Source organism: Sinocyclocheilus rhinocerous, unplaced genomic scaffold (assembly GCF_001515625.1).
Source record: "Sinocyclocheilus rhinocerous isolate Xijiao unplaced genomic scaffold, SAMN03320098_v1.1 scaffold1818, whole genome shotgun sequence".
Taxonomy (NCBI): Eukaryota; Metazoa; Chordata; class Actinopteri; order Cypriniformes; family Cyprinidae; genus Sinocyclocheilus; species Sinocyclocheilus rhinocerous.
The window spans coordinates 174,940-195,428 of record NW_015631052.1 but is presented as its reverse complement, the minus strand read 5'-3'; the positions used below and the strand labels follow the sequence as shown (position 1 = coordinate 195,428).

The 20,489-nt window shown below is 37.2% G+C and overlaps 1 protein-coding gene across 1 annotated transcript in view; it reads left to right on the top strand.

Moving 5' to 3' along the window:
- Window positions 1-20,489, top strand: part of mast1b (microtubule associated serine/threonine kinase 1b) — a 34,604-nt gene that overhangs the window by 7,159 nt on the left and 6,956 nt on the right. The window contains exons 2-20 of the mRNA XM_016554059.1: window positions 4,415-4,443; window positions 8,507-8,592; window positions 8,745-8,856; window positions 8,980-9,049; window positions 11,481-11,641; window positions 11,743-11,818; window positions 12,921-13,130; window positions 13,251-13,352; window positions 14,551-14,683; window positions 14,767-14,834; window positions 14,970-15,046; window positions 15,248-15,456; window positions 15,888-16,026; window positions 16,319-16,451; window positions 17,259-17,424; window positions 17,548-17,649; window positions 18,777-18,899; window positions 18,998-19,107; window positions 19,198-19,352. Of these exons, the coding sequence (XP_016409545.1) occupies window positions 4,415-4,443; window positions 8,507-8,592; window positions 8,745-8,856; window positions 8,980-9,049; window positions 11,481-11,641; window positions 11,743-11,818; window positions 12,921-13,130; window positions 13,251-13,352; window positions 14,551-14,683; window positions 14,767-14,834; window positions 14,970-15,046; window positions 15,248-15,456; window positions 15,888-16,026; window positions 16,319-16,451; window positions 17,259-17,424; window positions 17,548-17,649; window positions 18,777-18,899; window positions 18,998-19,107; window positions 19,198-19,352 (2,261 nt within the window). The remainder of the gene's footprint in view (window positions 1-4,414; window positions 4,444-8,506; window positions 8,593-8,744; window positions 8,857-8,979; window positions 9,050-11,480; window positions 11,642-11,742; window positions 11,819-12,920; window positions 13,131-13,250; window positions 13,353-14,550; window positions 14,684-14,766; window positions 14,835-14,969; window positions 15,047-15,247; window positions 15,457-15,887; window positions 16,027-16,318; window positions 16,452-17,258; window positions 17,425-17,547; window positions 17,650-18,776; window positions 18,900-18,997; window positions 19,108-19,197; window positions 19,353-20,489) is intronic.

Sequence of the window (20,489 nt, the reverse complement as noted above, 5' to 3'; positions counted from 1 at the left end):
TCACGAGCCGCAGGGTTTCATTTGGTTTTGTTTGTGTATGTTTTTTTGACTCTCAAAGCCATGATTCCCATTCACTTCCATTATAAGACTGACAGACTGCAACGTTTGATTTAAAAATCTTCGTTTGTGTTCTACTGAAGAAACAAAGTCACCTACATCTTGGATGCCCTGGGGGTAAGCAGATAAACATCACATTTTCATTTTTGGGTGAACTATCCCTTTAACAGGTACAAATCGTGATTTAAAAAATGTATTGATTTAGCATTAAGATTATTAAATGCTGTTGAAATTTTGTTCACTGTTAGTTCATGTTAATTGATGTAGTTAACTAATGTTAACAAATGAAACCGTTATTGTCAAGTGTAACCTGTTTGCCAGCATTTTTGGGCTACTTTACAAGGATATTCTTCGTGAAATACAATTTCTACAATACAACTTTTTAAACTCTGTAACTTGTATAAATGAATATGATCATGTTGTAATTTGGAGAAGTATTTCTATAAAATGTTTCATCAGACTTTGATAAATCTGCTGGTTGACACGATGAGCAGAAAATATATAGGATGTTCATTAGGAGCAAAACTTCTCATTGAGTTAATTTTCAGATTTTGACATGTTCAAATGATCAAATGAGTTCAAATTCACCAGTATGTGTTTTCCAGTTATGATATTGTGATAACTTGCTATGACGTCCCATCTCATGACTCATAACTGTAATGTTTTAGAGCATCTCTGTGTTGAGTATGGCTGACGGATGGAGAGAACGCTTCATTACCGCAGCTGAAGTGCTTTTGCTCGGCTGATCTCTGCTCAGAGTTTGGCAGCTTGTTCTCGATCAGCTCCATCCGTCCGCATGAGTTTGCTCTTCTCCACAGGGTTTCTGGGAAGCTTTTACAGCATTTAAAGACGGAAAACTCAATTACTGTCTAAAATTAAACACGTGAGTCACAGTGAAACAAACAGACAGCGCGAGTGTCTTTCTTCAGACTTCAGAGAAACTAGAGATGATGCTGCTTTACATGGAAAACTCATTTAATGAAGATTGTAATGCTCCGTGAATTCATGATGCTGTAACTGCATACATATTTTCATTGCCAGATGTTTTGGTATCATCACTTCAAACCTCAGTAAATTTAATTCAGTATTTTGGAAAAATAATTTTAATGAGAAAGGATATTTGTGTAGTTTGATTAGTCTAAATTACACACTGAAAATGTAAGCTGGACGTTTTCCATGAAATACGCTACTTTTATGCCTTGAGTTTAATTTAATTTGACTTTAACTCTAAGAAGAGCGTCAGTATTTTATATGTGTCTGAGAGCACTACCTGTTCAAAGAAAATAACAGGGTGATGTTATGCTAATTATTACAACTGTAAACTATTACAGCTGAGAAAATGCTTAAAAAACATCTCAAAACATTTGAGCAGTGTTGTTTTAGTATCATTGAGATACTATCGTAATGATTTACTTTAATTTTTTTTATATTTAGTAAAAGTTTAATCATTTTATTGCGTTTTTGTAGTTTTTATTATTTGTTTTTTATTTCAGTTTTAGTTTTAGTTATTTTATTACATCAAGTTAAACTAAATGAAAAAGAAATGTTGCCTTGGCAACTCACTGAAATAAAATAAGTTTAATTTTTAAAATTTCAGTTAAAGTTTATTTTATTTTATTTTAAGTTTTATGTTATATTTATTTTAAATAAGTATGGTTTTATTTTTTAGTTAGCTATAATAACCCCAGATTTGAGTTATACATTTGGCAAAAAAAATTACCATTATGCATATATAAAACAAATATTTTATTTATTATATTACATGTTTAAAGCAATGAAGGCACAAATTCCATGTTCTTACATTTAAATTCGATTTAAATCAATTATATTTGAAGTTTTGTTTTTAACATATTGCAAAGGTGTGGTTGCAGAAACAATTTAAATCAAAACATATTAAATATATTTTTAAATTACTGATATATTCATAGCTTAAATAATGAAGATTCATTTAAAAAAAGCAAAAAAAATAAAAAAAGCATCATCACTATATATTAATAATAATTCTTTGGTTTATTTTTATTCCCGAAATGTGGAAATACTAGGGATAAAAGTCATGCATGCTGCTTGTTTGCATGCAGCTTGCACATCTTTATTAAATGTGAATATTTCGGTGAAAGATCTTCTTCAACCATCATGTTTATGGTGAGTGAATTGCTCTGACATGGCTTTCACATTTTATACTCACTGTAGGCTATATTGGCTATATTGAACCAGCAGCTGTGTGAATGTATATGTGTGCTGTAATGCCCTTGGGTTGGCGATCTCTCAGATTATTTACAGTGTAATTGACCCGACGGGTCGGTCAGAGAGCGTTTAACCCTCAGCAGTGATTATTCACGGGACGAGTGGCGTAAATGTGTCAGTAGCACACTAACTGTTGTCATGGAAACACACGCTTTTATTGAGGATCAATACGAGAGCTGACGGCCGACGAGAGCGCAGAGATTTGGCGTTTGATCAGTCAGTCAATACAAAGTGAGTCTTCTGCTGCGGAGTAATAATATAGCTAAAAATACAACACCTCTGATACACACTTTTCCTTTTTTCAGATGCTGTCGAGCTTTTATATGATCAAACCTTGGTTTATTCTTGTAGCTGTTCATAAAATCTGTAAAATATTCTTGATCATGTGACAAATTGTGTATAATTATCCTCAAAATAATTCAACAATATCTGAAATTAGGCTTCCATTTCTTTATGCAAAATCAATGGTCTTATTTTTTGTTGTTGACATGTTTTGACAGGTTTCGTCTCTAGATTGTGTTTCACGTGGATCTGGTTTCCAGTGTGAATGTTGTAAAATGAGGCACATTTAAAATGTTAATTCTGAAAGCACATCAACGTCAAAGGACATCTGAACTGCTCGTATCGATTAGTGATGTCTGCCAATCAATGCTAATGATATTTGCTGACTAAAGCTGCTGCGAGCCAACTTTTTGTTGAATAACACGCATGAAATGTCTCCTATTAACATATTACACTGAACAAAGTTATAAACGCAACACTTTTGTTTTTGTCCCCATTTTTCATGAGCTGAACTCAAAGATCTACGACTTCTCTGAAACGCCTTTGGAGACGGCTTATGGTAGAGAAATGAACTTTCAATTCACGGGCAACAGCTCTGGTGGACATTCCTGCAGTCAGCATGCCAATTGCACGCTCCCTCAAAACTTGCGACATCTGTGGCATTGTACTGTGTGATAAAACTGCACATTTTAGAGTGGCCTTTTATTGTGGCCAGCCTAAGGCACACCTGTGCAATAATCATGCTGTCTAATCAGCATCTTGATATGCCACACCTGTGAGGTGGATGGATTATCTCGGCAAAGGAGAAGTGCTCACTAACACAGATTTAGACAGATTTGTGAACAATATTTGAGAGAAATAGGCCTTTTGTGTACATAGAAAAAGTCTTAGATCTTTGAGTTCAGCTCATGACAAATGGGGGCAAAAACAAAAGTGTTGCGTTTATAATTTTGTTCAGTATATATTTGTTACGGGGCTGTTGCAATCAGTGCTGTGTGCAATCAGTGTAATGAATGATGGGATATGTAGTCCGGGGTGATAAGCAACAGTGTGTAGTGCGAGAGTCAATGAAAATGGAAAGGGTGACCTCTGATGGCTAGCAGACGGAAGTTCATGGACCGGATACGTAACAATATTACTATGCTCAACTATAATTGGCTAAAACTTTAGCCAGGAAACTTTTTGCTGACTTCGGATTGGCTGAGATGTCTTTAGAAGGCGGGGATAGGAGAGTGATCGATGGGATGAAGCTTGTCTAGTTCAGTTCTGTATGGATGTAGTAAATGGAGTGGTTTTGTTTGGTAGAATGTGTTTAACATGTACGGCCTGTTTGTCTGCGTCTGAATGAACGTCTGCCGGAGTCTCTCAGAGAGACAGAGAGTCTGTCAGAAAGACGAATGAGAGCGGATTATGTGTTCAATCACAGAGAGAAATGAAGGACGGGAGCGCTGCCAGAAGAGCAGCAGCATCTCTCTGTGATCGGTTTGTTTGCTCCAGTGTGATTCGTCCACAGAAACCGAACGAACCGTCACGTCTGCGTCGTGTCCAGCGCTACAATAATGTGTCAAACTGTTTCAAATACAAACTCAGCGACATTCACGCACTTAAAATCCATATTAAATAGCTTCTCATTTAGTTTTCACATTGTTTTATCATTTAAATCATTCTTTTTGTCAGATGTTCTGCTTGTAATGTGTATTTGTGATGCTTACTCTGATATTTCTCCTTAATGACATGTATAAGTGTGACTTTATGTGAGTTTATCCTGTCTGATCTCTGTTTTCTCTCTGTTTTCTCTGTCGTTTTTGTCTCTCTGTCTTCGGCCCGGAAGGATCTTCCTCTGCCCCGTAAAAACAGCAGGTCAGTCTCTTTTCAGTCATAATAAATAGATAAATAAATGCTTCATTTACATTTTTAATTCGGATTGGAGGTATCAAGCTACTAAAATGAGTAGTTCCCTCCCAACGGTAAGTGTAGTAACTGTGGTATTTTAGAGATTTCTGTGGTCAGTTTTCATATGGCTTCATTTTGTTTACAGTATAAACTCAGCCCAGTGTTATTTTAAGATCACATTATTATAGTATGTGTTAATATTTTGAATTAGATTTTATTTTTCTGTTTTCGATTTAGTCGAAGGTTTAGTAATTCTTTTGTGTGTTTTTGTCATTTGTAGGCTACGTTAAAACATTGACTTCATTAGGTACTGCGTCTTATTTTAGTAGGGAAAAAAATTATACTAAACCATTTTATAATATTCAAATTATTATAAATAATTAGCAGTAAATATATACTAACATAATGTATATGTATTTTACAATTAAACTTCCAGTAATGTTAATTTGGCGGTTTTTGTAATTTGTATTAGTTTTTTTATGTCTATATAGTTTTTATTTATTTATTAGTTTATTTAGTTACTAATACTAATACTTCAAATTAAACTAAACAAAAAAGAGAAATGTTGTATTTGCATCTATCTGAAATAAAATAAGTATTTTTTTATATTTAGTTTTATTTCAGTTAACCCTTTTTTATTTGTAGTAAGTAAGTAAGGTTTATTTAGTTTTAGTTATTTTAGTACTTCAAGTTAAATTAAACTAAAATAGGAAATGTTGAGTTTGCAGTAAACGTAAATAAAATAAGTTAAGGTTTTGTAATATTTTTTTTATTTCAGTTAACATTGTTTTTTAAAGATTTATATAGTTTTAGATATTTTAGTGATTCAATTTAAACTAAATTAAAACGAGAAATTTTGCCTTAGCACCTAGCTGAAATAAATAATTTTAAGTTTTTGAGTTATTCTTTCAGTTAACGTTTATGTTATTTCAAGTAACGAAAATGCTTTTATGCTTTTAGTTTTAGTGTTAGTTAACTATATTAACTCTGACTCAACCTGTCTTTCTTTGTCAGGTTTATTTATCTTTCTCCGTCTCTCTGTCCATTTCTCTAAAAGCTTTCTTTTTTCACTCTCATTTACTTTTTTCCGTGAATCTCAGTTATATCACCATGACCTCTGGGAAAAAGCATATTGCACTTACGCTTTGAAACACACACACACACACTCAATGGCATCTTGTGAGCAGATGTGCTGCACCTGCTCCCCTCTTTTAATGCTTGTCTTGGTATCATCTGCTGCCCTCGAGATTTTACCCAGAATTCCCCCCTGCACTCTATTTTCCAGTGTGCAGGCAAAGGCAGACGTCTGAGCGCTCTCCATCTGATGATGTTTGTGATGCACGCTGCGTGTTTCTGAGCGTTCGGCTGCTTTGTGCTCTCAGTCATGCAGGGTGGTGTGTTTCGTCGCACTAAAAGGTGAAATGATTTTAAATGTGTTTTTCTGCACATGAGGATATGGCTGAGGTCACTTGTTTACCTGCAGCTGGCGACACACTAACTGAGTGACATCATTAGTGTAGTGAGTTTAACTTGTTAGTACATGTTCTGATTAATGCATCTGGTTTCATATGATATTTCATGTATATAGTGTATATATTATAGTGTTTGATTGAATTGAATGAAATTGTTTATCTTGTGTATTTGAGCCAATAACTAAGACTCAAAATTAACTACATTTACTTTTTGTTGAGTCTTGTAGAGGTCGACCGATATTGGATTTTACCGATACCGATTGTTAGTTTGGACCACCCTGACCGATACAGATTAATCAACCGATAGTTTTTAAAATGGATCCTGAACGAAAACTAAAATAGTGCTTTACTATTTAAAAAAAAAAACAGTACTGAACCATAATTTGTAAATGAATAGACCATTCTCAGATGCTCCAGCAATGGACGCAACCCGGAAAACTATCGGCAAGGACTTTTGCCGATAACCGATAGTTCCGGCAATCAACTATCGGTGCCGATTAATCGGCAAAACCGATACATCGGTCGACCTCTAGTCTTATGAGTGTTTTTAGTAACAAAGTCCTGTGAACATTTTTGTTTTGTAAATGACTTGTTGATCGTTTGAATGCGTTGGTGAAAAATGTATCTATTAGCTTGTAGTTTTTGTTTTAAATCCTCCATGATGATACAAAAAATGTCTCAATAGTTGTTGTTCTTGAATATTGATATTAGGAGGTACTGTCTCTTTAAGAGAGGTTTTTATTTTATTTATTTTTTTAAATGGAACAGTTTTTTGAGTATCATATTTTATACATTAGGCTTTTTTGGTGCATTTAGTCTTATATATAGAGAATATGGAGGGGGAAAAAAACAGCTCAGTTTTATTCAGAGGCCCAAACTGAGCAAAAATGTGCAATTTGGTGCCAATATTGGCCAAAAAGTAAGATGAGATTCTGATAGCCAGTAAATAAATGAGGTCTTTATAAGAGTATTGCAGATACTTACATAAATTATATAAATATCAGTTGTCACTCTATATCTCCCAATAAAATGTCTTAGTAAGATGATATTTAACTGCTTAGTTTGATGATCAAAACCTATAATGCAATGCACTACAATGATGATTGAGGGATTAACAAATAAACGTTCCATAAAAGATGAGATGATTTAGAGGTTTGTGAAGGTCATTCCTCCACTGAGGAACAGTGAAAGTAAAGCTTCTGGAAGCAAATGTTTAGAAGGAGCGCTGTATCTTTAAGAGCGGTACTGTGTATTTAATAAGGCCGCTCTCTCTTTAAGAGAGGGACAGGGTCTCGGGTCGCTCTGTTCAGGATGATCCCTAAAGACCGTTAATTAACCATCTGTCTACACCTGTGTGTGTGTGTGTGTGTGTGTTTGTGTTTGCTAGTGCTCTATTAGCTACTCAACATGTGCTCTGTCATGATGTCATCATCATTTTGTCAGTCTGTAATCAAATTAAAAGATCAAATGTTGCTTTTTGGGATTTTGATTTATAAATGAAATCTTTAAGGCTTTATTTAGTCTGTTTATTAAGCATTTTTTCAGCTCAGTGTAGCTGATTTCAGCTTTTACTTTCCTTGTGGGGACATTCACTGCTCACAATGAAAGCCTGACACACACACACACACACACACACACACACAGTAATGGTGTGTAATGGCTCTCATACAGTCTCTCAAGGCGTATCAAGTGTCTCTCTTTTACTCTCTCCTCCATTAGCTCTCTCTCTCTATCTGTTTATCTGTATCTCTCTCGTCCAGAGTGTCTCTCTGTTTCTTCAGAGCACCAGTTCACGCTGACTCAGATTGATGACTGTGGAAATGGAATTTTCTGTATCGCTCTTGTTCTGCTGCAGGGCACACACACACACACACACACACACACCAGTTTCTCTGTTCTCGGCTCTGATATGATTTTGTCTGAACATAATCTTATCTCACCAAGACATCTGATGATGTAAAACAAATCATCCTTAAAATAAAATATTCCTTTTAATCATCAGGGTTTGGGATAGGCAGTTGGTTGTATTTGTTGTTTAGTGAGGTGATGCATTTGTTTATTACAGTTCTTCTTTTAAGTATTTATTTTATTTGTATTTATTTTTTAAGTTTATTTATTTACATTTATTTATAAAAGTTTTTGTTTCATTTATTATTATTTGTTTTTCATTTGTATTTTATTTATTTTTATTATTAAATTTTTTTGTTTAATTTTAAAGTTTATTTCTTTATTTTTATTTATTAGTTTCTTTTACTCTTTTTTCAATTTATTTTCTTTTTTTAAGGTTTCTTTTTTCAGTATTTGTTTGTTTGTTTATTTATTTATTCATTCATTTAAAAATTTTTTAAATGTGTATTTTTTATTTACTTATTTTTTCATTTATTTATTTATTCAATTACTTATTTTTATTTGTATTTATTACTTTTTTTTTTACCAATGGTGTATTGTGCTGATCTTTAGCGGTTTCTTTATTTCCTCTGATTGTCTGACGTTTGATGTTCTTTAGATGTTTTATTAATATATTTAAACGGATGAATTCTCTGTTTGTGTGTGTGCAGTTGCCGCAGTAACCGGAAGAGTTTGATTCTGACCTCCACCTCCCCGACTCTGCCCCGCCCACATTCCCCGTTACCTGGGCACATCGGTGAGAGGCCACTCCCCCTGCTGGACAAAACACTTATACAGATACTGATGTGTTTGCTGATGCATTCTGCTTACAGACTCACTGATACGCTTTTCTTACGTGCTTGAATTTTGTTCATAATTGAGCATCCTTTGTTGTTTCTGTCCACACAGGAAGTAGTCCTCTGGACAGCCCTCGAAACTTCTCTCCCAGCACTCCGGCACATTTCCCTCGAAACTTCTCGCCCAGCACTCCGGCACATTTCTCCTTCGCTTCCTCAAGACGGTAAACAAACACACACACACACACACACACACACACACACTTTAGACTGGAAGTCTAAGACTGGAAGTCTAACAGAAACCCTTAGCTGCTGTTAATGCAGCTTCTGTACTGTTGTCTGTGCAGGGATGGGCGTCGATGGTCGCTGGCATCTCTTCCATCTTCTGGTTATGGAACAAACACTCCCAGCTCGACGGTTAGTGAGTTTCTCATGTGAACACGTGTACAGACTAGGGGTTGCACCGACTAATCGACTAGTCGACTTCAATGCTCTGCCATGATGCTTTAAGCTTGACATCGACTAGTCGATGGTCCTATAGAGGGCGCAACAGGATTAGAAATCTTTGAAGCTTTTACGCTCCGTTTCCAAACAGTTCAAATGACAAATAAATGCATACTCTGAAAGCGCTCCACAAGACATGTGTGATTATATTACTGGATGCTCGAAATTGAACGGGAGAATGCACGTTTTAAACAGCTTATTGTACAGGTAAGTTAATCGCCGTTCTAATCTAATGCGCTGCTGCACTGTAACACACACACATAGGCTACAGACAGTAGCGCGTACATCACGCGCACAGAATCATTCAGCGCGGAAATGTATTGTCAACACTGTTCTGTGATTTCTCAATAAAATAGCTTAGAAACTGAAAAGTTCAAGCATATATTTCTTAATAACTAAATTCCACAGCTTCACTACTAGTAGAGAGACGCTGCCAGGTAGAATTAATTCACACACGCAGTCGCTCTCACTAATGCATTCATATTAATGTAATCTTTACTGTGCTACTTTATCTGTATCCGATTTAGAACGAGCAGAAATCTGTGAGAAATATAACGACCCAAAGACAAAAGAACTGATAAAAAAGCTGTTATAGGAGCAACAGCCATGTGGGCAGCGCTGTGCGATATGCCATAGCTGTGCACAAGTTGTTTATCACAGCTCCAGACTTATTTGTTCATTAATGACGTCATCAGCGACTAGTCGACTTCGACTCGACTTTCATCACATAAAAGTCGACTTCAAAAAATCAGAAGTCGTTCAACCCCTAGTACAGACGTACATCGCATCTGATCTAGAGACGTCTGATGACAAACACACATCAGATGCACTTCAGAGATTCAGCTGTGGGTCATTTATGACGTGTTTGTGGCGTATTTATGAGCAGTGAACAAAACTGAAGACCGTTTTCAACTGTACAGTCAGAGACAGTGTTAGTTTAGTATTTTTTATATGCTATTATAGTTTTTCTAAATATTTTAAATGAGTTTGTATTTTAAGTTTCCATTTTTAAATTTCAGTTAATTTAGTAATTTTGTTGTGTGTTTTGTCATTTGTGTTAGTTTTTTACTTTTTAATATGTCTAAATAGTTATATTTTATATTATATCATATAAAGGAATATATTATAATAAATAATAGTTATTATATTATATAAAAATATGTTGGAATAAATAGCCTTGAATTAAATAATAATAGTTATTGTATTATTGTATATTATATTATATAAAAGTGCTTTGTAATAAATAATAATAGTTAGTATATTTATATAAAAATGCTTTGTAAAAAATAGTCTAAAATAAAAAGTTATTATATTATTTAATATTGTATTATGTGATATACAGTACATAGCAAGAATATATTTTTTTAAAACCAAGGTCAATGATTTGAAGTTTCTTTCTTTTTATTTATTTTTTTGTGTGTTTTTCATTTATAAATAGTTTTTTAAAGTTTCATGTAGTCTTATTTGTTTTTCATTTGTTTTTATTATAAACAAAATTGTAAAAATATAAAATTATTTTACGTGTTTCATTCTTTTTTTCATTTATTATTTGTATTTATTTGTTTGTTGAATTTTAAAGTTTCTTTCTTTATTTTTATTTATTCATTTAAATCTTTTCAATTTCTTTATTTATTTTTAAAGTTTCTTTTAAAATTATTTATTTATTCAAGTTTTCATTTGGGTTTTTTTTTTATTTGTATTTTATTTATTTATTTATTTTTCTTTCATTTATTTATTTATTTGTATATAACATAAAAAAAACAAGGTCAATGATTTGAGTTTACCTGCATTTAAATCATATCTGAAGCATAATTTTTTGTTAGTAAAAATGACAAGAGCTCAAATATGAAAAGCTTTTTTTAATGGTCAAAATTAGTGAACTTTTTCTAGATTAATTAATGTATGCTTAATGTTTTCTTTACACTGTTAAAAACAAATCATTTGCTATTTATAGGATTTTTTTTATTTGAAAGTCTAAGCATGTAATGTTTAAGTAATCAGCTTTTACTGTGAGATATAAAGTGCACTTCATCATGTAAATAAATTATCAAATGTCAAGTTATATAAAATTATTATTTAATTATATTATTGGTATGTCATGCTATAATGAAGTGTTTTTTTTTGTTGTTGGTTTTTCTTGTAATAATAATTAAGAAAGCATTATTGTGCTGATTGTTGTCTAGAGCAGTCTTCATGGCAGGACTGCATCTATGTTCTCTTAAAATGCTGTCTATGTAGGTGGCTCACTAGGGACTGGAGCCGATGCTTCCAGATAGTTTACAGCCTGTTCATGCCTTCACTCTGTCACAGTTTGGATGTGTTTAATGTCTGTGTTTATCTGCAGTCCTCCAGCTCGTCTCAAGAGCGTCTGCACCAGCTGCCGTCTCAGCCCACCATGGACGAGCTGCACTTCCTGTCCAAACACTTCGGCAGCACAGAGAGCATCACTGACGATGACGGGGGACGCTGTTCACCCCACATAAGACCCCGCTCACGCAGCCTGAGGTCTGCAAACACACACACTCACACACTCACGCTCAGGTGTGTGTGTGTGTTGCAGTATTTGTGTTTAACTCTCTCTCTCTCTCTCTCTGTTGTGTGTTCAGTCCGGGTCGCTCTCACTCCTGCTACGACAATGAGATCGTCATGATGAATCATGTTTACAGGGAGCGTTTCCCCAAGGTAACACACACACACACACACCTGTCTCACACCACAGCATCTGTCTACCTGTTTCTCACACCTGTCCACTTGTGAACGCAGAAATGCTGAACAGATTCTAGAATAATATTAAAGGGGTCATATGCCGGAGCGACGAGACAAAAACATTAAAACCCAATATAAACGAGGCACAGATAACTATAAAGATAACGATAAAGATATAGTTCTAGGGCTGGACGATATGGCCAAAATTGATATCACGATATATTTCTTAATTTCGGTCGATACGATATAATTCCGATATCGATATGAACACTATTTATCTGAAATAGAAATCTTTTGTAACATTATAAATGCCTTTATCAATGAGCCGTTTTAGGTAGGTGTGGCTGACTCTTATTATTTATAAAGAATATCTCTTTGGATTTGAGACTTTAGTCTTTGCAACTTTACAGATCTTCTTTATTCACCAAGAGCTTGTAACACTCTAAAGAGAAAGAAAAAATTGAAATCGCATCATATGACCCCTTTAATATAAATATATGTTAATATTAACTTTTCTAAATTATCATTTCTATAATTATCTATGGTAACACTTTACAATGAGGTTTCCTTTGGAAACATTAGTTAACTATATAAGTTAACATGAACAATACTTATATAGCATTTATTAATCTTAGTTAATGTTAAGTTACTGTAAATCAGCAACTTCTGAGCAGTAACGCTTTGCTGTGAGTGTACTTCATGAGCCTCGTCACGTGACGCTCTTCTCTAACATTAGCCGTCTTATGGGGGACTGTATTGATTTACTCACTCTCACACACACACACACACACACACACACACAGAGAGAGGCTTCCACTGGTGTCTGGTATTTGTCTCTCAGTTTGCTGTAAGATAAACACATTTATATGGTCAGAACAGCATCAGGTTAACTGAGGACGACTGGAGTAATCGACGGTGTAGAGATAAGAAATCAAAATAAAATCACTTTCTAAAAAATTAAAATATATAATCTTGCTTTGCACAACTATATATCATACATCAAATGTGTGCATATTTAAAATATGAAAGTATACTGTATATATATATATATATATATATATATATTTGTTCCTGTCAGGCCACGGCGCAGATGGAGGGCAGGTTGTGTGATTTCATCCACTCGTATTGTCCCGAGAGCGTTCTGCCGCTGGCCGACGGGGTCCTAAGCTTTATCCACCACCAGATCATCGAGCTGTCCAGAGACTGCCTGACCAAATCTAAGGAGGGGCTCATCACGTCCATCTACTTCTTTGAGCTGCAGGAGAACCTGGAGAAACTTCTGGATGACGTGAGTTCATCATCAAACCTGTGATCTCATTAAACCCGCCAAGAACGGTGCCTTTACTGTAATGTGAAGAAGTAAGGAAATATTATTTAACTTGTTTTTCTCTGTCTTTGTGTCTCTCAGGCTTATAAGCGGTCAGAGAGTTCAGAGTTGACCTTTGTCACTGAGTTGGTGAAGAAACTCCTCTTCATCATCGCTCGACCTGCTCGACTTTTGGAGTGTTTGGTGAGAAAATGCTTTCTTTTGCTTGTTCTTTTATCCATTCATCAGATAACATGATGCTTCAAACCCCTCTGTACAACAACAACACAGGCCTGATGTTTTCCGGTTTTCACTCCTACTTCAGAAAAGTATTTTAAACAAGAATTGCTGCAAAACACACAAAAGGAGAGAGAGCGAGTTGAACCTGCTGCTGCATTAGCATTTAGATTGGGAGCTGTGAGCGTGCTGCTGTTATCACTGACCTTCTGTGATTCACTGCCTGTAAAAAAACTCATTTGGAAATGCTCCTGTGCAGCTCCAGGATTAAACCACATGAACCATTCATTATCCCTGTTAAACAGAGATGCTCCCAAAATGAGAGTGTGTTCATGTACTTCAGCAAATTACAAATGTTCAGTGTAATTCAACTTTATTTTTAGACTGTCACAGAAACTGAACCCTAGTGCTGATCCTCAACCAAACAATAATGCCGCCTGAACCCTGAACCCAACTGAACTTGTATTGCATTTATGACTTATTTCAGAGTGAAACAGCATGCAAAAAACTATTCCAAACACCCTAGCAAACCTCATAGCAACATTCTAAAAACTAAACCAAACACCTCAGCAACCACATAGCAACACACTGAAATCTGTTCCAAACACCCCAGCAACACGCTGAAAACGATTCCAAACACCCTAGCAACCTCATAGCAACATTCTAAAAACTAAGCCAAACACCTCAGCAACCACATAGCAACACGCTGAAATCTGTTCCAAACACCCCAGCAACCGCATAGCAACATGCTGAAAACTATTCCAAACACCCTAGCAACCTCATAGTAACATTCTAAAAACTAAACCAAACACCTCAGCAACCACATAGCAACATGCTGAAATCTGTTCCAAACACCACAGCAACCGCATGGCAACACGCTGAAAACTATTCCAAACACCCTAGCAACCTCATAGCAACATTCTAAAAACTAAACCAAACACCTCAGCAACCACATAGCAACACACTGAAATCTGTTCAAAACACCCTAGCAACCTCATAGCAACATTCTAAAAACTAAACCAAACACCTCAGCAACCACATAGCAACACACTGAAATCTGTTCCAAACACCCCAGCAACCGCATAGCAACACGCTGAAAACTAATCTAAACACCCCAGCAACCTCATAGCAACACTAACAGATGTTGCTCTGACACGTTTTCCAGGAGTTTAACCCTGAAGAGTTCTATCATCTGCTGGAGGCGGCTGAGGATCACGCTAAAGAAGGACACCTGATGAAGACCGACATCCCGCGGTACATCATCAGTCAGCTGGGTCTGACCAGAGACCCTCTGGAGGGTGAGACCTCAGTCACACAACAATCACACAGCACTGATCCCAGTACAGCTGATCACTGAGCGACTGTCACGTCTGTGTTTCAGAGATGGTCAGTCGAGAGCATTATGACAGCGAGGGGCCCGTCACACCGGAGACAGACGAATCCGCAGAGGTCTGAACACACTCACACACACACACACACACAGCCCCGGGAAATCTGAAAATTATTGTTTGTCAGTAAAGTGTCTGTTACAAGATGATGATAACATCTTGTGCAAGAGTTTGAGGGGATTTTTCTCTTTTCCAGGGAAAGATAAAACCCATGAAGCCACCTGGAGAGGCAGATTTCCAGACCATCAAACTGATCAGCAATGGAGCCTACGGGTAAACCAGCACACACACACACACACACACGTTTGCTTCAATATCTAAATGGGTATATAAAGTTTAAAAGAACAGCATTTATTTGTAACTGAAAATTGTGTAACATAAGTACTGTCACTGTGGATACAAACGCATCTACTAAATAACCAAACACACACAGAGGAGTTGAGACACTGACAGAAGATACTGTGTGTTTCTCAGCGCGGTGTATCTGGTCCGCCATCTGGAGATGCGCCAGCGCTTCGCTATGAAGAAAATCAACAAACAAAACCTGATTCTGAGGAACCAGATCCAGCAGGCGTTTGTGGAACGAGACATCCTGACCTTCGCCGAGAACCCGTTCGTGGTCAGCATGTTCTGCTCTTTTGAGACCAGGCGACACCTGTGTATGGTCATGGAGTACGTGGAGGGTGAGACACGCACACACTTTTATTGCTCTTTTAAAGCTTTATTGACTGTATTGAGGTCTCAGGTATGTTTTGTTTAAGTACCAACTCTCAGATGTTTCTCTTAAAGTGCCTAAGAAATAAAACAGACCCAGATGAGTCACTCCAGTAAGAGTCTAGGGCCATAAAATGAATGTGGAAAGCAGCTCAAATCATTTGATGAGAAAAGATTGAGTTTGTGTTGGAGATCTTGAGCAAATCTGAGCACAGTTTGAGATCTCTTCTGAAACACCTGAGGAGGAGACACGTGTGAGATTACACACATGTGTGGATACACATAATGTGTGAGTCTTTTTCTCAGGAGAAACATCTGAGAAGCAGGAGGCTTCAGTGTTGTTGTCTAATGAGAAACAACTGAGATGTTAACCAGATCTCATCTGTGTGTTTCGTTTCAGGAGGCGACTGCGCGACACTGCTAAAGAATATCGGAGCATTGCCTGTGGAAATGGCGCGCATGTACTTCGCTGAAACCGTCCTGGCTCTCGAATACATACATAATTATGGAATCGTGCACCGAGATCTCAAACCGGACAAGTAATACGCCAATAACAGTTAAAATAATTTTGAATTATATGTAATGACAATGGCAGGGAGCCTGTCATTTACTAAGTGACCGTGCACAGTCAATTAAATGATTGCTGGGATTCATTTGCCATCTGTTGGGCAATGACATACAGCATTTCCTGTGTGAGATTAATGAAATTGTTTAATTTGGACAGATTGTGTTATATAATTAAACACATGTCAGAAGTGCCACTCAGTGTGTGATACTGTAGAGACGGTCTCACATCATCTCCGTCTGTCTCTCTCTCTCTCTCTCCGTCAGTCTGCTGATCACGTCAATGGGTCACATTAAACTCACTGATTTCGGTTTGTCTAAAATGGGTCTCATGAGTCTCACCACAAACCTGTATGAGGGACACATCGAGAAGGACACCAGGGAGTTCCTGGATAAACAGGTACCAGAAAATACTTACAATATTCTGTTCTGTACATAGTCATGGTCAAAAAGCCACAAAACTACAGTTTTAATTTCATTGTGTGCCTATTTAATTTAGTTATTTTTTTATCATAAATATAATTTACACATTCAAGTTTATGATAAAATATCACTGATGAAGTGTTGATGAAGCCTGTAAGCAACACCTTCACGACATTCTAAAATGATTCCAACACCACCATACTGAAAAAAAAAATTAATTCCAAACACCATAGCAACCACATAACAACACACTGAAAACAATTCCAAGCATCTCAGCAACGGCATAGCAACACGCTAAAACTAGTCCGAACACCTCAGCAACCGCATAGCAAAGCACCGGAAACTATTCACAACGTCTAGGACCTGCCCTGAAAACTAATCCAAACGCCTCAGCAACCCCATAGCAACACTCAGAAAACTATTCCAAACACCTTAGCAACTGCATAGCAACAAGCTGAAAACTATTCCAAACACCTCCGCAACCGCATAGCAACAAGCTGAAAGCTATTCCAAACACCTCAGCAACCGCATATCAAAGCACCGAAAACTATTCACAATGCCTATGAACCACGCTGAAAACTATTCTGAATGCCTCAGCAACCACGTACCAACAGGCTGAAAGCTAGTCTAAACACCTGAGCAACCCCATAGCAACACACTGAAAACTATTTAGAACACCTTAGCAACCGCACAGCAACGCGTTTAAAACTATTCCAAACACCTCAGCAACCGCATAGAAACGTGCTGAAACCGCATAGAAACGTTCTTTGACCTTTGACCCCAGGTGTGCGGCACCCCAGAGTACATCGCCCCGGAGGTGATCCTGCGGCAGGGTTACGGCAAGCCGGTGGACTGGTGGGCCATGGGCATCATCCTCTACGAGTTCCTGGTGGGCTGCGTGCCGTTCTTCGGCGACACACCGGAGGAGCTGTTTGGTCAGGTGATCACAGGTAAAGACACACCTACAATAAAAAAAATCTAATATTTCACACAGTGAAACAATCTCATGAATCTAAATAAAAAAGATGTACACAATGTAAAATGTGTGTGTGTGTGTGTGTGTGTGTGTGTAGATGACATTGTGTGGCCCGAGGATGATGACGCTCTCCCCGCTGACGCGCAGCACCTGATCTCATCTCTCCTGCAGACCAACCCGCTGCTCAGACTGGGCACAGGTGATGTCACACACCTCCAGTCATGTGACCCACTGTCACTAAATGCACGCTGATGTGCTCTGACTGTTAGAGCTGTTGACTTGGATTAGAGCTGTATTATAACACTGATAATTTGACGATCAAAAATTATGATTAAAAAGAAGAATAGCTCAAAACTCAAGCCCTTAAACCTACTTTTTGAACGGCAATCCATTCGTTGACAGTATAACAAGTGAAAAGGTCCCATGGACTTAACAACATGACAACAACATAGCCTCGCATCGCTTAGCAACCACTCAGAACCACCTGGCAACCACATAGTAGCACACTTAAAGTAAGTCATAACTGCCTAAACACTAAAACGCCTTAACAACACCCTAGCAATCAGTTAGAGCACCTTATAAACTACCTAGCAAACACATAGTAGCAAGTTTAACACCACTCTCTGAACCACATAACTGCATAGCATGTATTAAAAACCACCCTAGCAACAGCATAGCAACCTCTTAGGAACCAACTAGCAAGTTTTAAAGAACCGCCAACAACCACATAACATGCACTAAAAATGTCCTAGCAACACCCTAGCAACCACATAGTAGCAAGTTTTACGCAACTCGGAACCACTTAACTGCATAGCATGCATTAAAAACACCCTAACCACTCAACAGTATAACCACTCAAAACACCTTAGAAACCACCTAGCAACACAAAGTAGCAAGTACAACACCACTCGGAACCACCTAACTGCATAGCATGCATTAAAACGCCCTAGCAACCCATATCAAGTTTAAAATCACTCAGAACCACCAACAACCACATAGCATGGGGAAAAACACCCTAGCAACCAACATAGAAACCACACAGAACACATTAGAAACCATGTATCAGCAAAACCACTCTGAATTACCTAACAGCCCCATATTATTCACTTAAAACACCCTAACACACCTATACCTAACAACTCCCTAGCAACCACTCAGACTATTCTAGCCTTTATATTCTAATGAAAAATATAAACATCTGTTTTTACTATTATTAATAGTTCATTTGATTATTGATCATTGACTGTCTTTGATCATATTGCTGTTGTTGGTCAGTAGAGTCAGACGTTCTCCACGCACTAAATGAAGTCATGTGTTTGTGCGCAGGTGGAGCGTTCGAGGTGAAGCAGCATCCGTTCTTCTGTGATCTGGACTGGAGCAGCTTGCTCCGGCAGAAAGCTGAGTTCATCCCTCATCTAGAGTCGGAGGAGGATACCAGCTACTTCGACAGTGAGTGATGGACGGATGGATGGAAGGATGGTGTGTGTGTGTGTTTGTGCTGTAGTCTGATGGTGTGCATTAGTGAGTAACTCATCCGTCTGTCTCAGCACGATCAGAGCGATATCATCACGTTCACTCGTACGATGAAGACGACACCAATGACGATGAGCCAGTGGAGATTCACCGCTTCTCCTCCTGCTCGCCACGCTTCAGCAAGGTGAGACCTAGATTCTGCTCTTTACACAACACCGAGGATTAAGGGTAATGTAGCCCATTCAAGGATTCATCTAGTGCATCTGAATCACAGGTGTACAGCAGCATGGAGCATCTGTCGCAGCTGGAGCACAAACCCGTGGTGACCCGCCGAGAGCCCAAAGCTCACAGAGAAGATCGCAGTAAGAGGGAAAGTCTGGGCAGCCTGACCCTCCGAGACAAGAGCTGGAGAACCGGATCCCCCGAGATGTAAGACAGACAGTACAACGACCTCCCAGAATAGCCCAGCAACACTCTAGTAACCACTTAGAAACCACCTAGCAACCACCAGAGCTGGGTAGTAACTGATTACGTGTAATTTGGATTACATTATCAGATTCCAAAAATTAAGTACTTGTAATTAGATTAAATTACATTTTAAATTGCTTGTAATCAGACTACAGTTACTTGATTACATGATTACATATTATTCACACAATAGCAATAAATTATTCCAGTCACTAGTCAGGGGGCGACATGGCATTTTAACACTGGATTTACAAAAATCATTTCAAGTTTTAAGTGCTTCAACATTGCACTAACTACTGATGAACGCATACATTTTTATTTGAATTATCACTCAGTAGGTTATTTAACCATGTATATCGTTTTGGAAGGCTTTTGTCTTTCAAAATGCACAAATTCACATTATTTCTTATTTGCATGTAATGCAGTATATTAATACAAGTATATTAAAATAAATATGTTAATAATTAAGTATCACATTTGCATGTTCATGGTTCTCTGATGTTGGTTAATGGTCACATGACATGCATGTAAACAAATAAAATATTTAATTTTTAGTAAGTGTTTTATTTTGATTGATGTTAATTTAAAATGGCTTTATTTAAAAAATTTTATTTAATTAATTATTAGCTTTTTCATTAAACTCACAAACCCCCTGCAATTCATTTACGAACCCCAATTTGGGAAACCTTCATGTAATGGAATGTTTAACATACTTCATGTTGTTAAAGGGGTCATATGATGCGATTTCAATTGTTCCTTTCTCTTTGGAGTGTTACAAGCTCTTGGTGAATAAAGAAGATCTGTAAAGTTGCAAAGACTAAAGTCTCAAATCCAAAGAGATATTCTTTATAAAAGTTAAGAGTCAACCACGCCGACCTAAAACGGCTCGTTCTAACACGCCCCCACATACCTACGTCACTATCTGGGAAGATTTGCATAACGCCGCCCAAACGTTCACGCAAAGAAAGAAGGCGTAACTTATATTCTCGCTGTAGTATTGTTGTTGCCGCCACCGCCATGTCGTGAAGGCGCTGTGTGTTTCGTTGTGAAAGCGAAACTACTTTATTTGGTCTTCCAAACGAGGACGATATCCGCTTC